General features: G+C 40.6%; 1 protein-coding gene across 5 annotated transcripts; it reads left to right on the top strand.

Moving 5' to 3' along the window:
* Window positions 1-115: 115 nt before the first annotated feature.
* On the top strand, window positions 116-24906 carry PATZ1 (POZ/BTB and AT hook containing zinc finger 1). 5 transcript variants are annotated; one of them, XM_037406449.1, is made up of 6 exons: window positions 119-1507; window positions 3921-3984; window positions 7320-7391; window positions 9767-9938; window positions 15697-15834; window positions 17724-24906. In XM_037406449.1, exons 1-6 carry the CDS (start codon window positions 219-221, stop codon window positions 18140-18142), a joined length of 2154 nt encoding a protein of 717 aa, XP_037262346.1. In that variant the 5' UTR covers window positions 119-218; the 3' UTR covers window positions 18143-24906. The 5 variants fall into 5 exon arrangements, with proteins under 5 accessions (XP_037262702.1, XP_037262346.1, XP_037262439.1 ...); XM_037406805.1 differs by lacking the exon at window positions 7320-7391 and having other exon boundaries at window positions 116-1507; window positions 15762-15834; window positions 17724-17864; XM_037406542.1 differs by lacking the exon at window positions 7320-7391.

Below are 24906 nucleotides of genomic sequence, written 5' to 3'. Positions count from 1 at the left end.
CGCGCCGGCGGCCGCGGCGGCCCCGCGCGGCGCGCGCCCCTCCGCCGCCCGAGCCTTTTGTCTCGCCCCCCCCTGCAATCCCCTCGCGCTGTGCAGGGAGCGCAGCGCGCGCCGCCGCCGTCGGCCCGGCCAGGGGCGGGGAGGAGGAGGCGGCGCGCGCCGCCGGGCGGCCTGAGAGCGCGCGCCCCCTGCGGGCGCCAGCGGGGCGGCGCAGCCCCATGGAGCGGGTGAGCGAGGCCGCCGCCTGCGGCCCCTCGTCGGGCTGCTACACGTACCAGGTGAGCCGGCACAGCGCCGACATGCTGCACAGCCTCAACCAGCAGCGCAAGAACGGCGGCCGCTTCTGCGACGTGCTCCTGCGCGTGGGCGACGAGAGCTTCCCGGCGCACCGGGCGGTGTTGGCCGCTTGCAGCGAGTACTTCGAGTCGGTGTTCAGCGCGCAGCTGGGCGACGGGGCAGGTGGAGGCGGCGGCGGTGGCGCGGAGGGGGGCGCGACAGAGGCGGCGGCGGCCGGTGGGGCCACGGCGGCCGGCGGGGCGCCCGGGGGCGGGCGGGAGCTGGAGATGCACACCATCAGCTCCAAGGTGTTCGGAGACATCCTGGACTTCGCCTACACGTCTCGCATCGTGGTGCGGCTGGAGAGCTTCCCGGAGCTCATGACGGCCGCCAAGTTCCTGCTGATGCGCTCTGTGATTGACATCTGCCAGGAGGTCATCAAGCAGTCCAATGTGCAGCTCCTCGTGCCCCCCACGCGCCCCGACATTATGCTCTTCCGTCCGGGGGCTGCGGACCTCGGCTTCCCTCTTGACATGACCAATGGTGCCGCTTTGGCACCCAATGGCAACGGCATTGCTGGTATGCCTGAAGATGAGGCCACGCGGGCTGCGCTCACTGCTGCGCAGTCTTCCTTACCCGTTCTGCAGGGTGTGGACCGCCTGCCCATGGTGGCAGGACCTCTGTCCCCGCCGCTGCTGGCCTCACCCTTCCAGAATGTTGCTGCTAGTGCCCCCACTTTAAGCACCAAGAGGGGCAGAGGGCGTCCCCGTAAAGCCAATCTCTTGGACTCCATGATGTTTGGTACCCCAGGGGGCCTGCGAGAGGCTGGTATCCTGCCTTGTGGCCTCTGTGGAAAAGTATTTACGGATGCTAATCGTCTTCGGCAGCACGAGGCTCAACACGGGGTGACAAGTTTGCAGCTGGGCTACATAGACATCCCACCCCCGAGACTGGGTGAAAATGGTGTCCCTGGTCAGGATGACCCCGATGCACCCCGAAAAAGAAGCAGGACGAGGAAACAGGTGGCCTGTGAGATCTGTGGCAAGATTTTTCGGGACGTGTACCACCTGAATCGGCACAAGCTGTCACACTCTGGCGAGAAGCCTTACTCTTGTCCAGTGTGTGGCTTACGGTTCAAGCGGAAAGACAGGATGTCCTATCATGTTCGATCTCACGATGGCTCTGTGGGAAAGCCCTACATCTGCCAGAGCTGTGGAAAAGGCTTTTCCAGGTAAGAGAGTACTTACAAGGACCATAGACACAAACAGAGACCTAGGAAGTTGTCTTTCCTATCCCTTGGGAAACAAAAACAGTTTGTACTTAGGATAGTTTGACTGTTCCACTTTAAAATGTCTCGAGAAATGAGACTTCCATCATTTCCACTGGGATGCTATTCTGCAGTCTCTTGAAAGGGTTTAAAAGTAATTAAGATACAGAACTGGGAGTCAGCTGGCTTCTGGGTAACATTCCCAGCTTTGTCCCAGACTTGGTGTATGCGTGTCCTTGGGCAAATCAGCTAGTCTCTCCCTCAAATGACTCTTCTGCGAAATGGGTATTGAAGTAATTACCTACCTCACAAAAGTGTCCTGAGACTACTGATTTGCAGGTAGTTTGAAGGTGCTGTTGAAGTGCAAAATATTAATACATCTCAAGATTATTATTTTTCTCGTATCCATTTTAAATTTTCTTTTTCTTAACTTCCCTTCATTTCTCTTAGTTCGTAATGTTTTTTATCACCCAAATGTGAAGGAAGAGGTGAGATTTCAAAGGCTGCAGCATCAAGTATCTTTTAATACATGATCTTTGTGTCCTTTGGGTTTACATCCTTCTGAAGGGGATCCTGTTTCTGCCCTGCAACATACGTAAGATCTGTGCATTTAATGTTGCTGATTTTTTTTTTTTTGTTGTTGCTGTTTGTGGGAGTTAATTTAATAAGTAGTTTGATACACGTAGTCGTGTTAGTGGTATCTTATAGTCTGAGTTAATGAATTTGAAACTTCTTTCAGAAGTTTGATGCTCGCTTTGAGACTAGAAGTAGTGGGGGGAGGGGGATGCTTATGCTGTATTACTTCTGTAGCAGCAGTCGCTTTTCTGCGGGAGTTGATTGCTCTAAGAGGAGGGAAGGAACTGAGATACGAAAAAGTATCAAAAGGCTACTAGGTTATATACATCGGTATTGTGCCCCTCTTAGTCCTCTTTTTGATAGAGGGACTTTTTGTTACTGAAATAAGTAAAGAAAACTTAGACACCCCCCCCCCCCCTTTTTTTTTTTAATCAGCAATAATTAGGGCTGCATCTTCGTAAGGACTGCAGATTTAATGATGGAAAGTCTTAAAATGAAAGTTTCATCTGTGGCTAGAAGTGAAGGTAGTTTTCTTATTATAGTGCTACCTGGGATCATCTGCCAACTTTCATTACTTCACACTTCAAAATTTCTGCTGTTGCTGTGTGAAAGGTTTTTGTCAACAAGGGAAAGTGAAAGATACATGTTTTCTCATTTTCCCCAGTAAGTTAATGCGAACAGGCAGAGGGAGTGCTGTTACAAAAGTAAACAATAAAAATGTCTGCATATCTTTGTAAAATCGAAGTATGAATGAAAAATAGAGACTCCTTCTTTAAGTTTCAGTATTCAGTCGTAGGAGCAGCCAAAGGAAGCTGGAAGCGCGATGTCTCGTTTCAGTATCCTTTCCTTCATCCAGTAGCGCAGCACGTGAGGTCGCTAGGCTTGAGGTACCTAGAAGGACCCCCAACCAGTCTTGCCGGTTACACTGCTTCAGCCCACTCGCTGGAGCATCAGGTTTAACAGCCTGACTGCAAAGTTCAGTCTATTTTCTGTCTGCAGTGCGTGAATTCCATCCCGTGCCCTCTCATTGGCGCAGCTGGAAAGTTGGGGGAGGAGAGGGTGGAGGACTTGTTTCCAAGCAGTTTTGGCCTCATACAATGAAAAGCTTTCTTCCCAGTAGGAGAAACTCCCACCAGGGAAATCTGCAGCTATTCAGCCCTCTCCTCTACAAAGCCGACTTTACTGATTGTGAAGAATGGTCTAACCTTTTTTTCAGTAATAATTTGCTCTTCCATTGCACCTTCTAGTTGGGACCTTCAGAGCACTTTATTTGTATCAGTGCAGTCTCCGCGCCAAGTTGTGAGTTAGGATAGAATTTTTTTCTCTTGCTGGTGGAAAACGTGACACCACAACAGAGTTTAGAGTCGGTCTTTCTGCACAGAGGTCCTTAAATTTGTCGTCTTACATCTGTGTTTGGGACATAAACCAAAAGGATCTGATTTTTCAAATATTCAGCAACTGTAAATCGAAGTGCACTGGTTGTCAAGATCTAAATAGGATTTTGGAAAGGGACGTACAGGCTTGAAAACTGTAGCTTGTATTTCCTGTTTTCTCTGATCATTCGGTCATAATTTCTTCCTGAGAAAATGCTGCCTTTTTAGCAAGTTGGAGAGGGTACTTATCCAGGTAGAGTCCCAATTGTTGGTGATCTGGTTCTTGGAAAGTTAAATATCACTATATTTGTAATAGATCCACCACTGGGATCTTTTTCTTTTTTTTTTTCTTTTTTTTTTTTTTGTTAAAATTTTATGTTTATTTTTAGTTTTTGTTTTAAGTGTCCTTATGTGTGTTTTCTTTTAAGGCCAGACCACTTGAATGGACACATCAAACAGGTGCATACCTCAGAGAGACCTCACAAGTGTCAGGTAGGAGCTGGAGGGGTTTAGACTGGGTATGGGTAATCTTTGGCATTGTGTTTGTGTGTGCAGACAATTGCAAAGTATCAGTAAAAATACCTTGTATGTGTGAATTGGGATACTTGTTTGTAAATAAGTGTTCAACAGTGACAGCTGCTTTAAGTCCCTCCTGTCCCCCAGCCCCCTGTGTCATCTACAGCTTTGGTTCTCCTGCCTCCCTCCCCTTCTCCCAGATGTTCTTCCCTAATGCTTGATCCCAGCCTCACCCTGGATCTTTTACCCAGCCACCTTGCCCTGGGCTTAGAGTCAATGTCACCGATGATTCCCTGTGCCCCACCCCCACCTCCTTTTGTTTTTTTTTATTTTTTATTGTAGTTGCCAACAGGAGGCTCCAATGCTGACTTCATTTTTTTAGAATAATTTCAAATAAAATCGGTAAATTATCAAAACCTGCCAAGATACCCTCTTTTTTGTTGGCTTTTTTTGTTTGGTTGGTTTGGGTTTTTTTAATCACATAGCCTTCAGAACATTGCACTGAGCAAAATTGGAAGCTTTTTTTTATCCCAGGGAGAATATAAATAACAGCATCACAGTATCCTTTGTAATACAATGTCATAATGTTGTATTATTCATTAGGGTTTGAAAGATCAAATCAAGAAAGATCTTTTGTGATTAATTTGTAGAAAGATTTAAAAGGTGCCTGGAGGTATTAATTAAAACCAAAGTTGAGAATCAGCTTCCACTATCACCCACTGCCTTCACATCATTGTTGGGCAAATTCTGAGCGATTTGTTGGACTAAAAGTCACTATGCTTGGTCTCTGAAGAAAGATTTCTTTAATTATTTATTTAAAGAAAATTGGAGCAAGATCATTTTAATTTTCTTTGAAGACAGTGAAGGTTAGAGGATTTTTTTCTTCTGATTTTTTTTAACCGGATTTTATGAACCTAGTCAATCCTACATGACTGCTGCCTCCTGAGCTGCAATTTTTTCCCCATCTCGACACACCTCTCCTATGTTTCCTCCAAATTGTGCAAGTTTTGAAACATTTTGAAACTTTGATAATCCAGTGAACAGTTTTTCAGGCGTATAGAGCCATCTAAAGGTTTCCCTTGACCTCCATATGATCTGTGGAAGCCCAGCACCTTTGAAAATCAGGCCACATGGCCTTCACATTGATTTAACTGCATATCCTATATAAAGCCTTAGATTGGTTTAAGCTTCTTAAGATGATTTAGCGGTTATAGATTTATATAAATTGCAAATTTCCACTTACAAAAAGAATTCACAATTTGGGGATAGCAAGAGGTCTGGGTGGATGAACTGAAGATGACTATAAATTTTTTCCATAAACATTTATTTGCGTGCAAGTATGGAAATGAATACTTAGATCCTAGCATAAACAGAAACACAGCAGTTTCTGCCAGATGATAGCAAGGGTTACTGAACGAACACCGTTTATGAATAACATTGATAGGCATGAATTGTCCTTTGCCAACTGATGCCTGATTTTTTTTTATAGTTTGCTGATTGATTTAAGAATATTAAATATAAAATCTGTGTCAGTCAGAGGATACATGAAGAGCTAGAAAGGAAAGAAATACGGAAGGTTGTCCAGGCAAGCTCAACTCCGTCTCCTTGCAGACATGTTATTGTGTGATAGCAGTTTCTAATAACAGTCTTTCTCACTGTGTGTTGTCTAAAGTGCCATAATGCTGTATGCACCGTTCATTTTAGTTAAAAAAGTATAGGCTATAGGTTACAAGCATCAGGACAGTCGAGTTTGTCATTCAGGCTTGGTTTGTTCTTGATTTTTGAATGCTTAACTCTGCAAAGTTAATTTTTTATGAATCTTAAGGTGTAGAAAGTTTGTTAAAGAGCTGTTATGTGTCTTTGCAAAAAATACTTCATAATATCCTGTCAGATTTAGAAAATCTTCTGAAGTATGTACAGATCTGATACACATGGTACAAACCTCAGAAGAGATGCTATCACACTGAAAATGTGTTTCAAATCCAAAAGCTAATGTATAAATTAATAAGGTTCTCCTTGTGATTATTTCAATACCAGTAACACTTCTGTTCCATGACGTGTATCTAAACACAGAATCTGGCCAATAAGAAGGAAAATAGCTTAATATTAGCATGTTGTTTCCCCATTTTCCATTGATTTTGTTTGGCAAATTAGCTCCCCGTGAGGGTAGCCTGAACAGCATTGAGCATCGTTTTTTGAATCTGTTGAGTTCCTGTTGAAAATTCCTGTTATTGTCATGCTTTGTGCTTTGTTTATGTTTACTGCAAAGAGAATTACTTTGTCAGTAAACAGAAAAGCTTTCCAGAATCCTCTATTGTAGTGGCATTCTTGGAAGTTGTGCTCTGTTACGATTTGAACAGAATCCACTGGCCATTTACCTGAGCCATCATATATCTTTGCAAACTGGTGGATATGTAATGTTTTGTTTATGTGGCATCATGGTACGTTTTGGACGACCAAAACAAAAGCATGAAGGTGTCAACCCAACTTCAGAGTAAATAAAATGAAACTGTGAGAAGCAGGACAATTGTAAGCCGAACATCACTGCAACAGCTATAGTTTTCAGTGCTCAGCATGTAAACGTGCACTCACCCCTCTAAAATAATGGCTGTGCTTCAAAGATCTTTGAAAAACTATCCAAAGTTCCAGCACCTGTAGCACCTGATGCCAGACAAAGATGTGATTCCAGCTTTTTCATTGCCATTCAAATAGACTCGTTATAGGGGAGGCCTCCACAGAGCCAAGGCAGCTGAGAAATCGGATCCAAGAAGTTGCTTTGGTGTCCAGACAAGACACCAAGTGGCACGCTGGATCTTTTCCTCTTTTCCCCTGGATTGTAGCACTGGTGATGATTTTTTTTTTTTTTTTTTTTTTTTTTTTAATCTGACAGTTGAGTTCTGGATGTAGAAGAAGGGGTAAGTCAGTTTTCTGGCCATAATGAGATAGATCAGTTTGCTGACTCGTCATGGGAAGGGGTGAAGCTGGGGTTTTGGCTTTTGAGTGTGAATGGTATGAAAGTTAGGCTGCAGTTTGGGAGGAAATGGTGATCTGAAAATCTGTGGACGGGAAAGAACAAAGGGAGAAAACAGAAGTTTGCACTCCTTTTCAGAGACAAGAGACAGATTGTTCTTCTGGCAATTTAAATAAGAAAGAGAAAAATGCAGGTTAAATTGAAGCACAGCTTTTGACAAAGAAAAAGATTTATTTAAGTAAACCTAAAATTGGCATCCCAAGTCCAGTGCTTTTCCCATTGATTTCAATGCAGAATGAGTTTCTTCCTGTCCTAATTTCTCTTACTTCCTGCCTATTAGCAGGAAAATGGCAGCCACCATGGAATAAGCTCAGAGACATCCACATCCATAGGAAAGTTGAAACTTCAAGAGGTATTTCTTAAACAATGTTTTTTAAACTTTATATATATTCTTTTTGATCTATTTATATACCTGTGCAATGTTTGATAGGAAAGCACTGGAGAGTTTTCTTCTGTGATTAACAATTAATGATAAATACTTAGCGCTCATTTAGCACTTCACATCTTTTGTAAAATAAAACTTTTTTTTTTCTCTATACCTTTTATAAATATTAACTATTTGAATATTAACTTTGGGGTTTTCTTTAAACCTAGTCTTTTCTCCCATTGTTATGATTCAGCTAAACTGGTTCTTGCTTTCTCCACTGGACTTAATTTTTTTTAAGCTTCTTTGCAGATATATTTACTATATAGCTTATCCAAAGGTGAACTTTGCACAACTCAGCAGCAAGAGTGAGAAATCAAACACAGAAATGATTATATTGCCTTTCCCTAAGCTTTCAACCTGATAAGTTCAATATGGGACAGATACGGTTTTACTTCTGGCATCCCTGTATTTATGTGATTTGTCTCTGGTCTGCTTCATCAACTAATGCACTCCCAATGCTTTTGTATAGATGCTTACTGTGGCTCAGTATTTTTAGACTTATTGATGATGGATCTCTTGGCTGTCATCCTTGATTATCTAGTTACATATCTTTAGTTGATATTCAACAGATTGATTAGTATCAGTGCTGGAGTCCTGCCTTAAATGAGTGTTTACCTCTAAGAACATTTTAGTAAGTGAAAGCTGCACCTGTTTTGCTCAGCGCTGTGTACTGAGATTCCAAATGAAGAGAAATCTTTCATGTTCAAGAGTTTGCCTCTTAGGATTTACTACTTGTAATTTATTATTCTTTGTCTGGTGAGCTTAGTTTAACTGTGTGTATCACAGAAATCCAGATAATGTTACTGTTGTCTTTTTAAGTTCATTAAGCCCTAATCCTCTGAGGTGCTAAGTCTTGTACTTGCTGCAAAGTAGCCTCAGCTCAATGGGCGTTTACCATACTTAAGCATCTCTAGGCTCGACTGAGTGTAAAGCCTGTTGAAATTGATAGGTACTTTTCAGCTGCCTTCAATGTTTTTTTGGATTAAGCTCTTGATTGACTAAAATATATAAAAGAATATGGGTTATCCTCTTCCGTATTATCAGTTTCACTTACTTGAAGTTATAATTCTGGAATTTTACTCAGATTGTTACTTTAAGACGTCTATATTGAAACAGTCGTTTAATTACACACTGATACTTGAAAAAACAGAGAATATATCCAGTTCCAAAGTCACTTAGTAGCCTCCTATTATCTCTCAGGGGGTTCTGGTTATACATCTTCAAACTATGTTATTTTATGTAAAGGTGGTATAAACAAAACACTGTACACTCTTGAATGTCACTGTTGCCCACTTGGTCTGGTCATTCTAATGTATGTTTGCTTTTGTTTTTCCTTTCGCATTTGTGAGCAATGGTTTCAGACTATATCTTTAATAACTTGTACAGTGTATTGCTGGTGATTTATTTTCCTTCACACGTTAGAGATAGTGCAAGCCTTTCAGAAGAACTGGCAGGCTGTTACAATAGGCTATATACATAGTCTGCATGCCTGCCAATTGCTATGATTATAAAAGTGGGAGGAAGACTTCACTCATCATACGGATTACATCTGGGAAGCGGGCAAGTAGAATCAATATTATGTTACAACAAATCCAGCTTGTTTCATGGTAGTAAGTGCAATATGATACCTTGATCAGGGGTAAGTTATAAACAGATTACAGTGTCATGCAGTTATTTTGATACCTGCGCAGTTCTGAGGCTTCACTTCTACAATTTGTCTGGGCTGCTACTGTGGATACCATGATGGCTCTTTTACTGTCTTTAGTCATATTCTCATCCCAGCCAATTCTCCGATGCTTGCTTCGTATGTCTTTGTATACTCCAGAGGGTTTCTGTGGACTGAAGTTAGATTGATCAGATCAAAAAGTAAAATTTAGGAAGATGGCAGGACATTCTGGGTGGTCTAAAGTGATTGTAATGGCTCAGTGAAATTGCAGAACTTACTGTAAATGAAATGGTTTGTGCTATTTCTTTCATTAAATAGTCCTTAAAGTTTTAGTATCTTCATCCGCAGAGAGGAACCAAGGCCTTAGAACTCTATCTTGATTTAAGTTTTACTATCTGTAGTATGTTAGAGCTGTTTTCTTGCTTTCTTAATTCTTTCAAGTAGTAACATCACATCTTACGTAGTGTGTTGGTGATCTGAATTTTTTCTTTGTGGGAAAATGGCTTGTGCATCATGTCATTTGCATGTTTGCACAGGATCTAAGGTACTTAAGCTAAAGAATACTAAATATATTTGACAGTATCAGTGCTTTTAGCAGAGTTGGTGAGTCACATGGTTCTCATTATACCTGCAGACTTGTAATGCTTCCTTTGCCACTCGTGACCGACTGCGCTCACACCTAGCATGTCATGAAGACAAAGTTCCATGCCAGGTGTGTGGGAAGTACTTGCGAGCAGCATATATGGCAGATCATTTGAAGAAACATAGTGAAGGACCAAGCAATTTCTGCACTATCTGTAATAGAGGTAATGAAGAAACCATTTTTTTATTTCTGTGGGGTGGGACAGCACTTGAGGGAAGCTGTAAAGCTACATGACTCTGTCTGCAACAGGAGGAGATTATACCATATATGTGTACATATTCTCTGTTTTCGTTATTGAATACTTAACCTTGAAACCGATGGAGCTGTAGGTCTGGCCTTTTTACATGGCTGATAGTTCCTGAAGAAATTCAGTTTAAATCTGAAGCAAATTGTTTCTAGACAGTTATAAGAATTGTATTTGCTAAATAGCCAGATCTCTATACAATAACCATTATATGTTGCCTTGCTACTATTCACAATATACCTTTTCTGTACTTGGTTAGTCTTAAATCTGTGTAATCAGTTTGGAAGAAGAGTCACTGAAATACACACCAAGTTGAAAATTATACACTGCACATAAAAAAATCTACATTATTGCCAGTCTTGCTTAACCTCCTGGTGCAGCAGTAGTCAAGCTGCTTCTCCCTCTTAACACAATAAATTACTTTGTATTAACGTACATTTCTGAAACAGGTTTTGTGAAGAGCACTAGAAATGTGCTTTACCATTTTTTTTGTACAAATACAGCTTTTCATAGAATTACAGGATATCTGAAGTTGGAAGGGACCTGAGTCCAGCTCCCTGCTCCTCACAGGGCTGCTAAATCTAAACCACGTGACTAAGAGCTTTTCAAGATTTTCTATCTGTTTGTGGTTCTCTTTGGTTGGAGAGAGTTGTAAATTTAGGCTTTGTGGGATGTAAGGCAAGCTGGAAAAATAATTTTGACTTATTGGTGTCCTTTTTATTTAATGATTAGTACACAACTTGAAACTATATTATTGGCTCACACAGTCATATATACCTAGTAAGTGTAGGAAGAGGTTGCTGCTGTGTTTTGGGATCTTGGTTGTTTTTTTTTTTTTATGAGTCTGGTTTTTCATGATGTATGTTCCCTTTTCTAATTTAAGAGAGGTGAAATCTTTTGAGAGAATAAAGCTGTTCGGTATTTAATGTGAGGACTGTACAGGGAGCTTTTGGATGACTGGGAGCTGATGAATAATCAGAGACATTAAATTGCAAGGGAGGTATTTCCAGCAGTTGAACTGTCTGTTAGGTCCTGAAAGTGGTGTGAACGGTTTGAGTGGAAAAGGCGTCTGGGTAGAAAATGTTCAGGCTCTGAAGCTCCAGGTTGATGGTATGAAGTGAAGCTTGGCCTCCTTTTCAGCTGAAGGTCTGTCTTCTGAAAAACTGCTTAAGCTTATCCCGATTCTTTTTCTGGTAACGACATGGAAGATGCTATCCAAGATTCAGGTGCTGTCCTGCTCTCCTTCAGTGGAACATGGTGCCAAACAGAAACTCATATGGGTTAGAATTGTCTTGTTTCCAAGATTTGTAACCTTGGGTTTCAACTTAACTACCACTGGATGTCACTGCAGCTCTTTCAAAATTCAGCCACCATGACAAAGACAGATCCGGCATTCAAACAATGAAATGACTAAATGGTTTATTCACATTTTGCACGTTTAAATGTGCAGTGGGAATTTGAATAAAACACACACTTCTCTGTAGAAGGCTAGGGAACCTGTTGTTCAGCAAACTTTAAGCGACTACCTTCTTCTTACACTTTGTGTATTTCATATGTGTTGTCAGAATTCAGTTTGCTGTGAATTTCACTTTTCATCAGCACTTAGAAAACATAATTAATCTGGTGATCTAGTGTTAAATATGTACCCAGTATTAAAATTCATAGGAAAGGGAAGTTACAGACTGGATTTGTCAAACGATTGTGTTATGAACGTGTTGTTTTATGCTGTGAATTTTGATTTATAGATTTATGATCCATGACAGCAGAATTTTTAATCCAAAGTGTTCTAGAATCAAACTATAATGTTTATTGTTTTAAATAGATATTCTTTAAATTGTAGAGCCTGGCAAGATGAAGTATAGTGGAAAATTTCTGGATTAGAAACATCTATTTGGTAGGCATTGGTGCAGTCAGAAGCCAGCACTGTCCCCCCAGCTGTGATTGTGCTGTGGCTGTGGTGCCTGTGCAATGGGCTTTTGCTTTATTCTTCCCTCAGCTAACATGCTGGTGTATTTTTTTTTATTGGAACGTAGCTAGTTCTGGCTATAGTAATTGTCAAAATCTGGGTATAGTAATAGTCAAGCATGAACGCTCAAGTTGCTTATACAGAGAATTTTGGAATTTGGCCCACCAAAAAAAAAAAGGTGGGTGAAAAGGTGCCTTACACAAGTGAACATGTCCTGGTGTTGAAAGCAGAGCTTAGGATCCCTCAGTTTATCCCATCAGACCGAAGGCTTTTCTGTAGAACTTAATCAAGTGTCTCGTGTTCTTTTAAAGGTTTAATGGGTTTAGGAGATGGGGAACTCGGTACCTGACTGAAAGCAATACCCACTGATTTGCCTTGTCATGTGGGTACCCTTTTGCTGATTTTATTTATTTATTTATTTTACAAAATGAGAGTATAATGTCAAAAAACTATCATCTGTGATTTGTTGTTTTTTCCAGGTTATGTTCTTACTTAGGGTCTTTTTGCTTGGAGTAATTATGGAAGAACTTAAATCTTTTTAAATCAGGAAAGTTGTGCAATGTGTTTGGGTTTTTTTCTGGGGTTTTCTGGGGGGGGGGGGTTGTATGGTTTTTTTTAAGGATTGATCTAAAATGTGCTTATGAACACTAATCCTCAGTCCTCACTTTTTAAGACAAAATCTCTAATCAGTTTAAATAAAAAAGTCCTGCTTCTGCTTTGGTGTTACATAATCTTGTATTACCATCATTAGGAGCTTCATTTGCTTGTGTTGGCTTTTTCATAGAACTTAAGAGATTAATGACTTTGGCAAGTCTGGAACTGGTACTTTGTGATAACGTGTGCAACTTGGAAGATTCAGTTTCTGTTTCAGGCACATGCACGTTGTTTCACAGAAACCAAATGAATTAGGGGAAGGGTGAATATTCCAATCCTGAGTCAGATGGATTGTTTTTTTTTAAATAAGGTGAATTCTTGTGGATGGTGAATTTCATGGTGGATACAGAGTTGATTAAAGCAGGACGCGTTCTCTGCATGTTCCAGCTAAATCCAAATTAGAATTTTTGAAAAAGGAGCATCCTGCAATTATTTCTATAGTCTGTCTTCTTACAGATGTTACCTAAGAGATCAAGGGATAGGTCCCATTTATATAAAGCAGATAGTTTCCTCTCTGTGCATGTTTTTAATGTCAGTTTCTCTGGTATGAAGAAATAATCGACTGCAAAGCTGAAATATGTTTATGGGTAAAGCCATAAATACATCGCTTCTTTGAAAAATTCTGCCACTTTATCCTCTGCATTAGCCTGACTTTGTTATTAAAGAGATTTTTAAAAGTAAAGGATTATTGTCTATGAATCTCCCATCTTCCTAGGACAGGCATTCATAATTAAGGTCTGGTGGGAAAAAAAAAAAAAAAGGCCAGCACTAAGTGCTTCAGAAAAAGGATAAAACCAAAACAAAAAAATCTCACTTTAAAGAGCTTCCTATGAAGCAGCTGGCATTCTTACTGCTTTGATGGAAGTTGATGACTCACATGTTCATCTGCCAAGTGCATAAAGGGGAGCTAACACACTTTGCAGGCAGTTTTCATTATGTAAAACAATGTACTCTACAAATAGAATTGCAGAGTTCAGGAAAAATACTGTATAGCAGAGATTATAACTTAAGATTTTCCTGTGTCCCTAGCTGCATAGAAAAACACTGAATACCTCTATGTAGTCCTCTTGTAATGGTTGGCAGTGAGATTTTAATACATTGCTACATAAAGAGGCTCATCTCAGCATGCATGTGGCTATTAGATACATGCATGAAAGAAGGGAAGTACCTTGTACGTGGAATTATCACTGTTATATCTGTGCATTATGTCCTTTTCTCTACCCACCAAACACTGTTGCTTTCCATATCTACAGTGAATTTTTGGTATCTGGAAAAACTTACTCTCTTGTGGCCCAGTGAGATTTTCAGTGCAGCGGTTTGTATCTGAGGGTAGGTCTTGAATTATTTCAGAGGATAATAACTGTTTATTAATACCCTGAATGACTTGGGCTAGGTGATTCTGCTCCGTTGTATTTTGAGAGTCATATGTTCTTGGTTTCTTCAGTTGTGATATATGTACTTTTCTGTACTTTTATCTTCAACTCGGGGGTCTACAGTAGCTATCTGTTGTTAGTTCTCGGCAGCCTGCCCTTTTTTCCCCCTTCAGCAGGTTGCTGTGGAGCTCTTGTCTTACTCTGCAGGTCATGTATACGTAATTCTTAATAACACCTGAATACTCTTTGATCCTAGCTGCTAAGAAAAGTCTGGGTAGAGGGATATTTGTTGAGTAGGCATAGGGAATTCTAGTGTAAAGCCATATTTGTTATTAAATTCAGCACCTGAAACTTAACAGCTGCTGTCAGAAAATCTACCCCAGGGAGGTGTGCCAGTATTGGTTTTACATCCTTCCTAATATATTACATATCATCAGATGTAAATGCAGTGGCATCACTGTAAAAATAGCTTTACGGTAGTATATCTATTCAGATTTGAAGTGAAGTGTTGGTATGAAAGTTCTCTTGCAAGGACTTGTGCTGTAAATGCTGTATCGGTTTGAAAAAAATCTCGGTCTCGGGTTTTCTCTATCCGGAAAGGGAACCTGGAACTCTGTGTCTGTGACGGTAAAACGTGTGTTGTGTTCTCAGGTGTTAAAGGGCAATGTTTCTTACATGAAAGTCCCATAATACTCTGTTCAAGATAGAATAGAAAATTAAGATAGTTGTTGATGGGCTTACCCGTGTAGAAAGTCTTTAAAAGTCTGTCTTCCTTGTGCCTTGTATATGGTTCAAGTGTACTAGTACTAACTGCAAATCTTACTAAAATAGAATTTTAAAATACTCCAACATATATGTGACATAATTTATTTCATTAAAGCAAAAGGCCATACTCGTGAGACTTCAAAAACAGTTTTGAAAAGCACATGCACAAATGTGAAAAACTGTTGTTTGAAATATATGTTTTTAATTTCAGTGGTTTGGGCTTACAGATCAGAGCTAATAAAAATACTGACATTCCATTTTAAATTTTTGTTGTTAACTACGGAGAAAATAAATTTAGAATGAGCTAAATGGAGGAAATGTTTTTAAAAACATTACTGCAGAAATAAAAAGTATACCTTAAAAACTCAGTAGTTTTAGCTTTTTGTGTTCTAGGAGTCACTATAAATGCTAAAAACCTAAGGAGAAAGCACACTAAATACCAGAGGGGTGTTACCAAAATGGCATTCCATCAGATCTTGACAGCATAAAATAAACTGATTTGAACTATCTTCCAAATTATTATCAGATGATGAAGGCATTTTTAATTTAAATTAAGAAAGCACAAAAATGGTGAAGAGACATGAGTGCCTTTTCATGTCATGTCTCTTCTGCCCTTTTTTCCAGAAGTTTCATGTCATCTGATAGGTTTGCTTACATCTGATTTTTTTTCTCAAGGAGACTGCTCTTTCATCATGATTTCCAAAAAGCAAATGAAGTCTAGTGAAGGGTATGCATTGCATTCATTGCCTGAGTATGTCTAGGAATCCTGCTTGAGCATGCTGTAGATAACCAGAAATCAAGTTAGTATAATGGCAACTTTGTAATAGGGAGTAGGAGCAAGAGAAAGATTAAAAGAACAGGGAAGGCAGATGTGTGTCTTTGCTGGTGGCAGGATCTCATCTCCTTTTATCTTGTTTAGGTTTCTCCTCTGCCTCCTACTTAAAGGTCCATGTTAAAACCCACCACGGTGTTCCCCTTCCCCAGGTCTCCAGGCACCAGGAGTCCATCCCGAATGGGGGAGCAGCGTTCCACTGCGTCAGGACCTATGGCATCAAAGGCAAGAGACTCACTGCTCTGCACCTTGCTGCTCTGTGCAGAACTTTGTGTTGTGGGATGCTGGGCTGGGCATGAGAAAGGGGAGGGAGGAAGGACAGGGAAGATCCTGGAGAGAAGCTTAGGGAAATGCAGAGAAATGACATAGCATCACACAGTATGTAATATCTGCCCTTGGATAGGCCATTAAACAAGTCTGGGGGAAGGAGATGGACATGTAAGGGCGCGTGAATTTTTGGCAGCTTCTTTGATTTTAGAGATTGAAAAAAAGATGTGAGTTTGTCTTGACCATCTTCTTAAGAGCAGTCAGTATTTGCATTTTGCCTGAGGAGTGCAGATCCTTGATGGTTCCTTAGTCCCACTATGCTTGAATCTCATGTCAGTCAAACCATGTTTCTGATTTCTGATGAAGGAAGGGGGAGCTGCAGAATGCAGTTCATAGATTCCAGAGCAGTGAAAGCAATATTCATCCTCAGGCTGATGAGGAGCCATGCAACTATCTGTAGATAAACTTAAATGTTTTAATGCTGTTGTTGGGGAGGAGAGGTAGAGGGGGGTAATGGTACTGTTACTTTTTTGTTGTTGTTGTTTTTAACTTGCATTTAACTTCTGGGGGAAAAAAGAAAAAAGAAATTATTGTAAGAATGGCTAAAGAGTATTTAACTTCTGGATATGTAATGCTGTTTGTTAATCTGTGTAGACTAGCTTGCTTTTTGCTTCTTGGTTTGAGCTGTCAGTGTTCCTGGTTAAGCTGAATCATCAGAAAATTCTTCAAAATCATGGTTGTCCCCAAAAGTTATGGTTTTTCTTGCCCAAGAGAGCACGCCGTGCTGGGTTAAATGAAGTCTGTGCCAGTGGAAAGCTACAATTTATAATTTTTTTCTGTTGAAGTCCTGATAGAGTTACTATAGAAGCCCTTTGGTTTTGGGTGGTGTGCTGACTTAACAAGAGATTTACTCCAGCTCAGCGGTGTATTGATTTCATGCATATCCTGTTTGGTTTGTAATGTCGAGTCCAGAGCAAATCTGTCTTTTGGGTTGTGCCAAGTGGTTCTTTGGTCTTTTAGAGTTAATAGTAGATACAGCTTATTTGTATTCAGAGACTTGTTTAGGGAGTATGTCTGGGTTTCCCACGCTCATTCGTATGCGCTGAGCAAAAAGTGTGGACAAACTTCCTTGGCATAACGCCAGAGGAGAATGGGGAACACTCCAAACATACCAATGGCTTTGCCAGGATCTGTATCCAAATGACTTAAAATAGTGTCTCTAACCTCTCTCCTGTTTCACACTACAGTATTTAAAGATGGAACAATTTTAGATTACGACAAGTTCACTTCTAGCAGCATTGCGCTTGTAAAAGAGTTCCTCAAGACTAGATGGAACTGCACTTCTTAAATTGCAGTAGCTCACTGCTGTTTTGTTGAGTATTTCCAGGTTTCTTCACATCTTGCTGCAGCCTGTTGCACTTCATTAGGTTTCTAGGCTCTCCCCCAAAGTATCAACAAAATTTCAGAAGCGTGGGAGTGTACAGTTAAAACCTCATCATTATGTCCATCCTTTTGCAGTGCCTGAGATATAAATGTTGTGAGACATCTTTGGGATTCAAAAAAGTATTATATGAACCACAGACCCATTATGGTTGCATTCAGTATTGTGACAAATCCATAATAAAAACCTGGATGTTGCTCTGATAGCAGCTGCGTGGTTTGTAAAGAGAACCTGTGGTCCAGGGCTTTAGAATATGAGGGACTGTGATGTTAAGTGTGTATCATTCTGTTGTGACAGGCATTAATGAAATCAGGTGGTAGCCAATATAATCTATTTTAATGCATGCCAAATACTTTTTTGGGCGAGGTAAGATTCTGAAAACTTTTCTCTTTTCTTTTTCCTGTAGAAGGCCAGAAATGTTCACATTCGGACCCGATTGAGAGTTCTGATTCATATGGAGACCTCTCTGACACCAGTGACCTCAAGACTCCTGAGAAACAGAGCACCAACGGGTCCTTCTCGTGTGACATGGCAGTCAGCAAAAACAAAATGGAGACCGAAGGAGAGAAGAAGTACCCTTGCCCTGAATGTGGCAGCTTTTTCAGATCAAAGTCTTATCTGAACAAACACATACAGAAAGTTCACGTCAGGGCCCTTGGTGGCCCATTGGGGGACCTTGGTCCTGCTCTAGGATCCCCCTTTTCACCCCAACAGAACATGTCTCTCCTGGAGTCATTTGGGTTTCAGATCGTCCAGTCAGCATTTGCATCATCCCTAGTGGATCCAGAGGTCGACCAGCAACCAATGGGGCCAGAGGGGAAATGAGATCAGTTTGATCTTAACAAAGCAAAGCAGCAGTCTGGCTATAATGATAAGATGCTGTGAATGAAAGAGGAAATAATGAAATTTGGTTCTATAGCTGAGAATTTTTTATTCATTTTAGCTTCCCTCTTTGTCTCATGCCCTACCCCACCTTTAAACCTTCACTGGGGAGAGGGAGAAAATGCTTCTTAGCTGATAAATTACAGAACATGGTGTCCTTGAATAGGAGACATGACCTAAAACACCAAACGTAGCTTTAGAGGCTGCTGCTGGTGTTTCATCATGATCTTCTAGAATAAACAAAAGTTGCCAGCACTGATTTAAGAGTTAGATAGTCTTAGTGAACGAGGCACCTGGGGAGCTACAGCTACAGGGAGCTATGCTTTTGTTCTCTCTCTCTGTTCCCCACCTTCCCTAACCTACCCCAGAAAAACAGTAAGTTTTAAAAGCAAACCCATTATTGTCCCATTATTGAATATAACATTAAGTAAAATGCCCCGTGGTACCTAGCAGGTTACAATGCAGTTGTCCTTTTAAAACCAGAAAAATTTAAAGAAGGTGAGAGAATTTGAACCCCTTCTGCCATTTGTGAGGCTGTGAGTGCTGCAGCAGGACTGAACTGCTGAGAAAAATCACCATTCAGAACAGGTTGTTTTTATTACTTTTAATCATTAAACTTGAGGTCAGGTTTTTAATTCTCTATTATATTTTTAGGACCTGTTGTAGTGAATTGCTACTGAAAAGCCAGTCTAAGGCAATACACAGAGCACTCTTAAAGCAGCAGTCACATTAGGGTTAGTATTAATTTTTTTTTAGATGTACCATAATTAATAACTTGGCTAGTTGATTGTTTTAAGTCTATGAAAGAAATAGTTTTATGAAAAAAAAAAAGAAAAAAAAAAAGGAAGGAAAAATACCATTGCAGTCTGGTTGACTGGTGCTCATTTTTCTTGTGGGGACCTAGGGTATAAACACCATCAACTATCGGCTTAACACTATGTACCACTGACTTGTTTAGTGTGAATAAACCCAGGGGTTCACAGAGTGAATTTGATTTAATTGGATTGGACTCTATTAAAGAAGTTAGTATGTTACTTTGCATCCCCTCGTTTTGTCTGGTTTTTGAGCAATTTGGCCACCTGTCCAAAAGGTGTGCAAATGAGAACCAGTAAATAAGGCATTAATTCCACTCTGCACTGTACTGTATTCTCAGTGAGCTGGGCTTTTTGGCTACAGTTGTGCTCTCCTGATCTGCCTCTAGTCAGGTTTGCAAAAGCCAGTCTTACTTCTTTCTTTTCCAAAGAAGAAGAGTTTCTACTATAAGAAATGGGAATTGCAAACAGCATATCTCTGAAAAAGAATTGACTACAAAATGCAAAGAAGCTGGGCTCTAGGCTGTTGGAGGTTCCATTTAATCTGAAAATACCACTTGTGCAGAAATAATGTCCTTTCTTGATCCTCCCTCTCCTCCCATGTAACTTGCCATGGTCTGATGTACCAAATCCAGATATAAACGTTGTTTAACACAGGGTTAGGAGTTAGGAATACTCTGAGTTATAATTATGGTTCTGCTGTTGATGCTCAAGGTCACATAGAACAGCTTCCTGAATTTATTCCTTAATTTCCTGTCTGTGAAGAGTTTTCTCTACATCATAATTGTTGTGAGGGTTAACGAGCAAAGATTTAAGCAGTGGTCTGATAAACTCAGTTGCTCTGTGTACCGAATGTTTCTAGAAAGGCCACTCTGAAGAACCCAAGTCCCACACCAAACTTGAATTCTATGAAACAATAGCTGTCTCCGTCATTAATACAGTGCTGGAGTAGAAGAGACTGCCTCAGACCAGGACCTACATCCTCTGCAGGAGATACGTCTGTGTAAAATGTGAACATAGCCACAAACTGCTGTTGTGCTGCAACTTGTGTTGCCCAGGTGCTCCTAATTCAAACCCTGCAGCTAATGTGTAGCTGAAGTAAGACATATTCCTGTTTCATTTTTATGTTGGAATTATAGAGCCTTTTGTAATTATATGGATTTTGGAATGATGTTCTAAATTCTGCAGACTTAGAAGCCCCAGCTTCTCTCTTGTAAGAAGCTACTTTTTTGTACTTGCTTTCAAGTATTATAAACCAAGGATGAATAATCAATGGCTTTCTCTTTATAGCACCAGCACTTTCTAAATTGAGAGCATGTTGCAGTGGACTTGATGTTTTGCTATTAATCTGTGTTGGGAGACTGAAGGACATGTTCTTCTCCATTCATCTTCCCCCAGAATCACTGGAATAGGTATGAGTCTCATTTAAAGGGGAGGGCAAAAAACCAACCCCAAAACAAAGCCGCAGAGAAACCCACCTTCAAACTAAAGCTTCATGGAATTGCTATTGCTGTACTGGTAAGCTTGGCTGATGAGTAGAAACAGGACCTTTTGGAAAGGTGACAAAACATTTTAAAGTACCTGACAAATCTAGATCGTGCTGAGACAAACTTGTAAGCTGCCAAGCAGGTCAAGATAGAGCAGGCTTTCCAGTCAGCATAACAATTCATTGGGATTAGCAAATGCAACTGCAGTCACTCTGATTTACTGATAGCTCACATTTAAGCCACCAGGAAAATTTCTGTTGAATTGAGGCTGTATTCTGAAAGATACAAGAAGTTTGTGTCCCCGATGTTCCTATGTGCACTCAAAGAGGGTATCATAAAATCCAGCTCCAAAAGCCAAGTCCAAAATACAGGATATTTTCATCCTGTGTTTAGCTCCACTAACTTCAGTGTTACTAGGGCTTTGAATTTTGGCCGTGTGTATCAGAATTTTAATTTTGAACGCTACAGAATTTGTCCTGATGAAACAAATGAAAAGCCTTGAACTAAAAGATGCCTTCTAAAACACTAACTGTGCATTTTGCTTGTCAAAGAAAATGCTTACTAAGTTGTCATGAATACACTGAATGAAAGCTACTTACTTCTCAGTCTAGTGGACAGGGAAACAATTAGGCAGGAAGTTAACAATCCTAAAATGACAGTTCTAGATCATCCTAGTGTAAATGGGAGAGATTTGCACCAACACAAGAGACTGGTGCAGTCTAGTGCCAGCAGTAGGCTGGGCAGATCTTTTGCAGTGGTGTGTTTTCAGAGCTTTTTGCTTCTTTTGTGGGCATATTGTTCCATTCTGGATAGTAGTTTAATCTACATGCAAATTCTTTACATTCTGTACTTTGGCAAATGTCTGCTTCTCATAGAAGACATCCAAACAGAAAACAGCCTCATAAGTTCAGAGGTCAAAGGGAAGGACTTAACATGCCCAGAGCTGCAATTCGCTTGTTTCTGTTAAATTTTGAATTGGCATATCGGTGTATAGATAAAAATTCTCATTTGGGGCCAACCCTCCTTTCCTTACCGTTTTCTTTAGTGGGGCTGCAATCCAATGTTTGAGTCGGTGCACTTCTTTGTCTGGAAGGGAACTTCAGTTCATACAAATCTAGGTAATAAGAGCTGTAGTATTTTTTTGTTTTATAGGAGTTCCCTATACCCCTCAATTGAGGCTCAAACTATTGTGTATTGGGTGTGATGAAAGCATCTTCAACCATTTACAGTCTGAACATTAAAGATAGACAAGAAAGGAAGAGGTGCTTATAGATCAATGAGTGAAATAAAGATGAAGGACTAAAAACCGCTTGCATGCATGCTTAAGTGTTGTGTTGAATGTAGAGGCACAGACTTACGGTCAGGCTTCTTCTGTTGCCTGAATCCATCTTTATGTACTGTTAATCCACAACAAATGCAAGGTAAAGCAATTTAATGTGAATTTACTCCATACTGAGTTAAATTGATATTACTTTGCATTTGTCATGTGTTACCTGTGTGCAAACAGACTTACTAGTGTGGCTCACCTGATGCATGGTAACATGGTGCATGTGAGCTCTTAATCTTAAGTGATTTGCCCATGATGACGTGGGAAATTGACGGCAGAACCAGAAATTGAACACAGATTTTTCCTTCTCTCAATCCAGTGCCTTAACTGTAGTAGGGCAAAGTACTTTATGTCAGGGGGGCAGGGGGGGATTGATTTGGTTTTTAAAGCCTAGAACTATAAGATGGTGTGGAGTTGGTCTTCCTACCAATCTTTTGAATAATTACAAATGCCCAGTCACAATTTTAGACCCATGTGAGTGCCAGTGACTTAGGGAATATTTGCTATTTCCCATGTATTCCCTGAAATTAATGTTCCTCTCTCAACTGCTGTCAGCAGTAAGGAATGACTTGAATAGAAGAGCTGTGTAACTGAATGTCTAACTCAACTAATGGAATTGATAGTATGAAAGCTAACCTAGATTTTGTAGGCTCTGTTGTAACTTTAGTGTCTTGTTTTTTCACTAAATCTTTGTTCCTAGAAATCACTATCTGAACTTATGTCTTGAGTCTGGAGTGGGGTACCACTTTCAGCTTTAATTTTTTTTAAGGTGCTTGCTTGAGGAAGTAGATGCCAAAGTAAACTTCAGAGAAACTCCAGACTTCAGTGTTAGAAGAATGAATGGAGAGCAAGAGCTCTCTTTGGGTTTCATGAGAGATAAATGGACAAAGTAAAAAAAAAAAATTAAAAAAAAAAATCTCTACCAAAATTTTAAGTAATAAACAGGAAAGTCTTTTCTTTATAACCCACAAAAATAATCAGATACTTTCATTTGTTCAGTGTGGCAGAAACTCTGAGAGCAAGTGCCAAATAAACCATGGAATATGTTGGCTTTTTCAGCGTTATGAGTATTTTAATGTGAATTAAGCCAGCTTTGTACTGTTCACCTTTTGCCTGGGCACAGTACCTGAGTTGTAATCAAATTGGAACATAAGCTCACAGTGAATCTCTGAGTTTATGCTCTCAGTTCCACCCCAGGGGACAAAACAAATGAGCAAAGAGGAGGGAAAAAAACAGTAGGAAAACTTAAAAGGGAGAACAGATTCTGGAAGATTCCCATGTCCCCTGAGAGAGTCCCATTTTTTATCCTGAACATCCTTTTCAAAACAAGATCCTTCAGCTGTTGTGAATGAGCCTTTGGGAATAGTTTTGGCTTTCAGCCTGATCTGCTGCTCCCTGTCCCTGTAAGAAGGCAGCGTGTTCTGGAGCACTGAGCCTGGGACCCAGTGGGACGCAGTGCTCCAGGGCTGCAGCCTGCGGCCACAGTCACTGTTGCGGAGTCAGCAGCAGCAACATTGGCATAATGTCTTCCTGCCTGCTCCCTTGGCACCTTCACCCTCCTCACATTCCTGTGCCAGTGTGGTACCTACTCAGATGTGTACAGCTCTGCAAATAACAGTGTTAGTAAAAAACCAGAGAACTATTTGGCTAGAAAGAAAAAAAAAACCCAAACAAACCACCAACCTAAAAATAGTTATGTGACATAACTGCAACATGGTGCAGAAACAGAAGCAGGAACCCTGGCTGTAAGGTGTTGTGGTGATAGCTGGAATGGTTAAAGGATGTTAGTGAAAACCCACAGTTGTTTGCTCTGTGGTAGTGGATAATGACTGCCTGTTTGTAAAGAATTAACACTTTGTGTCATCTCTAGCCTCTTCCTGTGTTTTGTTCCCATCTGTGAAATGAGATGATGATAACCCTTGGGTAAGAATGTTTCAAGATTTGGTTGATGTGCCAAGTTGAGCTGCACAATTGCGCTGCTGAACTCTGCTGCAAACTTTTGGCTTCAGTGACTTCAGGCATAATGCAAAGTTGAACAAACATTTGGCCACATCTTTCCTGAAAGGTGAAATATTTAAATTGATTTAAAGACTGCCTGGCACTATTGATCTGCTCTCAGGGTTTATGTGAATGAAGCTTTTCCTGAGTGGCCTCTCTACTTGTACTGCAATTTTGGAGACCTGGAAGTGCTCTGAGCTGAGATGTGCTGAAGGAAGGAGGTAACTGGTGCCTCACTGATGTTCCAGTGACTCCCTCCCAGCTCCTGGGTTCCATGTGGACCATGGGGTCACTTCATACAGCCACTGGCAGCTGTAAATGCTCTTGAGCTTCCTGCAGTCACATAGTGAGCTTGGGTAAGTGTTTTTACAATAAATCAGTCTCATGCTTGCTGATAGCTTTTTGGCTGCTGTGTCTACAAACTGGTGCCTTCTCCAGGCAATTTTTACATGCCCTCTGCAAAGTTATCAGACTGCTGGCTCTTAAAGAATCAACCAAGCCTTGCTCTTGGGCTCAGAATTTCTCTTCAGTACTGTTGTAATCTGAAAGTTTGCTGCAACTGGTGCAAGTACACAGTGTAAGAGAAAATGAAAGGCTGTTCTCAGATGTCCTGTAGAGTGAACAACTGAAACATGAGTGTGGGATGAGCCAGGAAACCTGGCGTTTTACCCTGGCTGCACGCCATATAGAAGAGACAGTGCCTTGGAAGGGAAGGAGCAGAAAAGTTTGCCATTGGCTCTGATGAATCCCAATCCTGCTTCTACTGAAGTTGTTGGGAATCCTCCCATTGTCTTCAGTGTGAGCAAGAAAGGATCTTAGGTGAGGATGGATGACTCTTTCCCTACTTGAATGAAGTCTCTTGCCTATTTATGGGCCTGCTTCTATTGAAACCGAGCCTGTTTTAGCCTTTTTGGGTTCTTAGGGACCTGTTTGTATAAAGCAACTTACCTACCTACCTATCTGGTTTTTTTTTTTTTTTTCTATTGTGTGTATTTTTTGTATGTTCTGTTGGAAGGTGAAGCCTCTGTAGAAGGGGATACAAAAACTGATTTTTAAATAGTAATAAACCAAAAGAGAATTAAA

This window comes from Falco rusticolus, chromosome 1 (assembly GCF_015220075.1).
Source record: "Falco rusticolus isolate bFalRus1 chromosome 1, bFalRus1.pri, whole genome shotgun sequence".
NCBI classification, from domain to species: domain Eukaryota; kingdom Metazoa; phylum Chordata; class Aves; order Falconiformes; family Falconidae; genus Falco; species Falco rusticolus.
This window is presented reverse-complemented; position numbering and strand designations above follow the sequence as displayed.

Excerpts from the sequence above, each read along its gene's own strand:
- PATZ1 (XM_037406449.1), top strand. The coding sequence starts at position 219 with ATGGAGCGGGTGAGCGAGGCCGCCGCCTGCGGCCCCTCGTCGGGCTGC. Across the intron at positions 1,508-3,920 it reads TGTGGAAAAGGCTTTTCCAG|GCCAGACCACTTGAATGGAC; the intron begins GTAAGAGAGTAC and ends TTTTCTTTTAAG. Across the intron at positions 3,985-7,319 it reads AGAGACCTCACAAGTGTCAG|CAGGAAAATGGCAGCCACCA; the intron begins GTAGGAGCTGGA and ends CCTGCCTATTAG.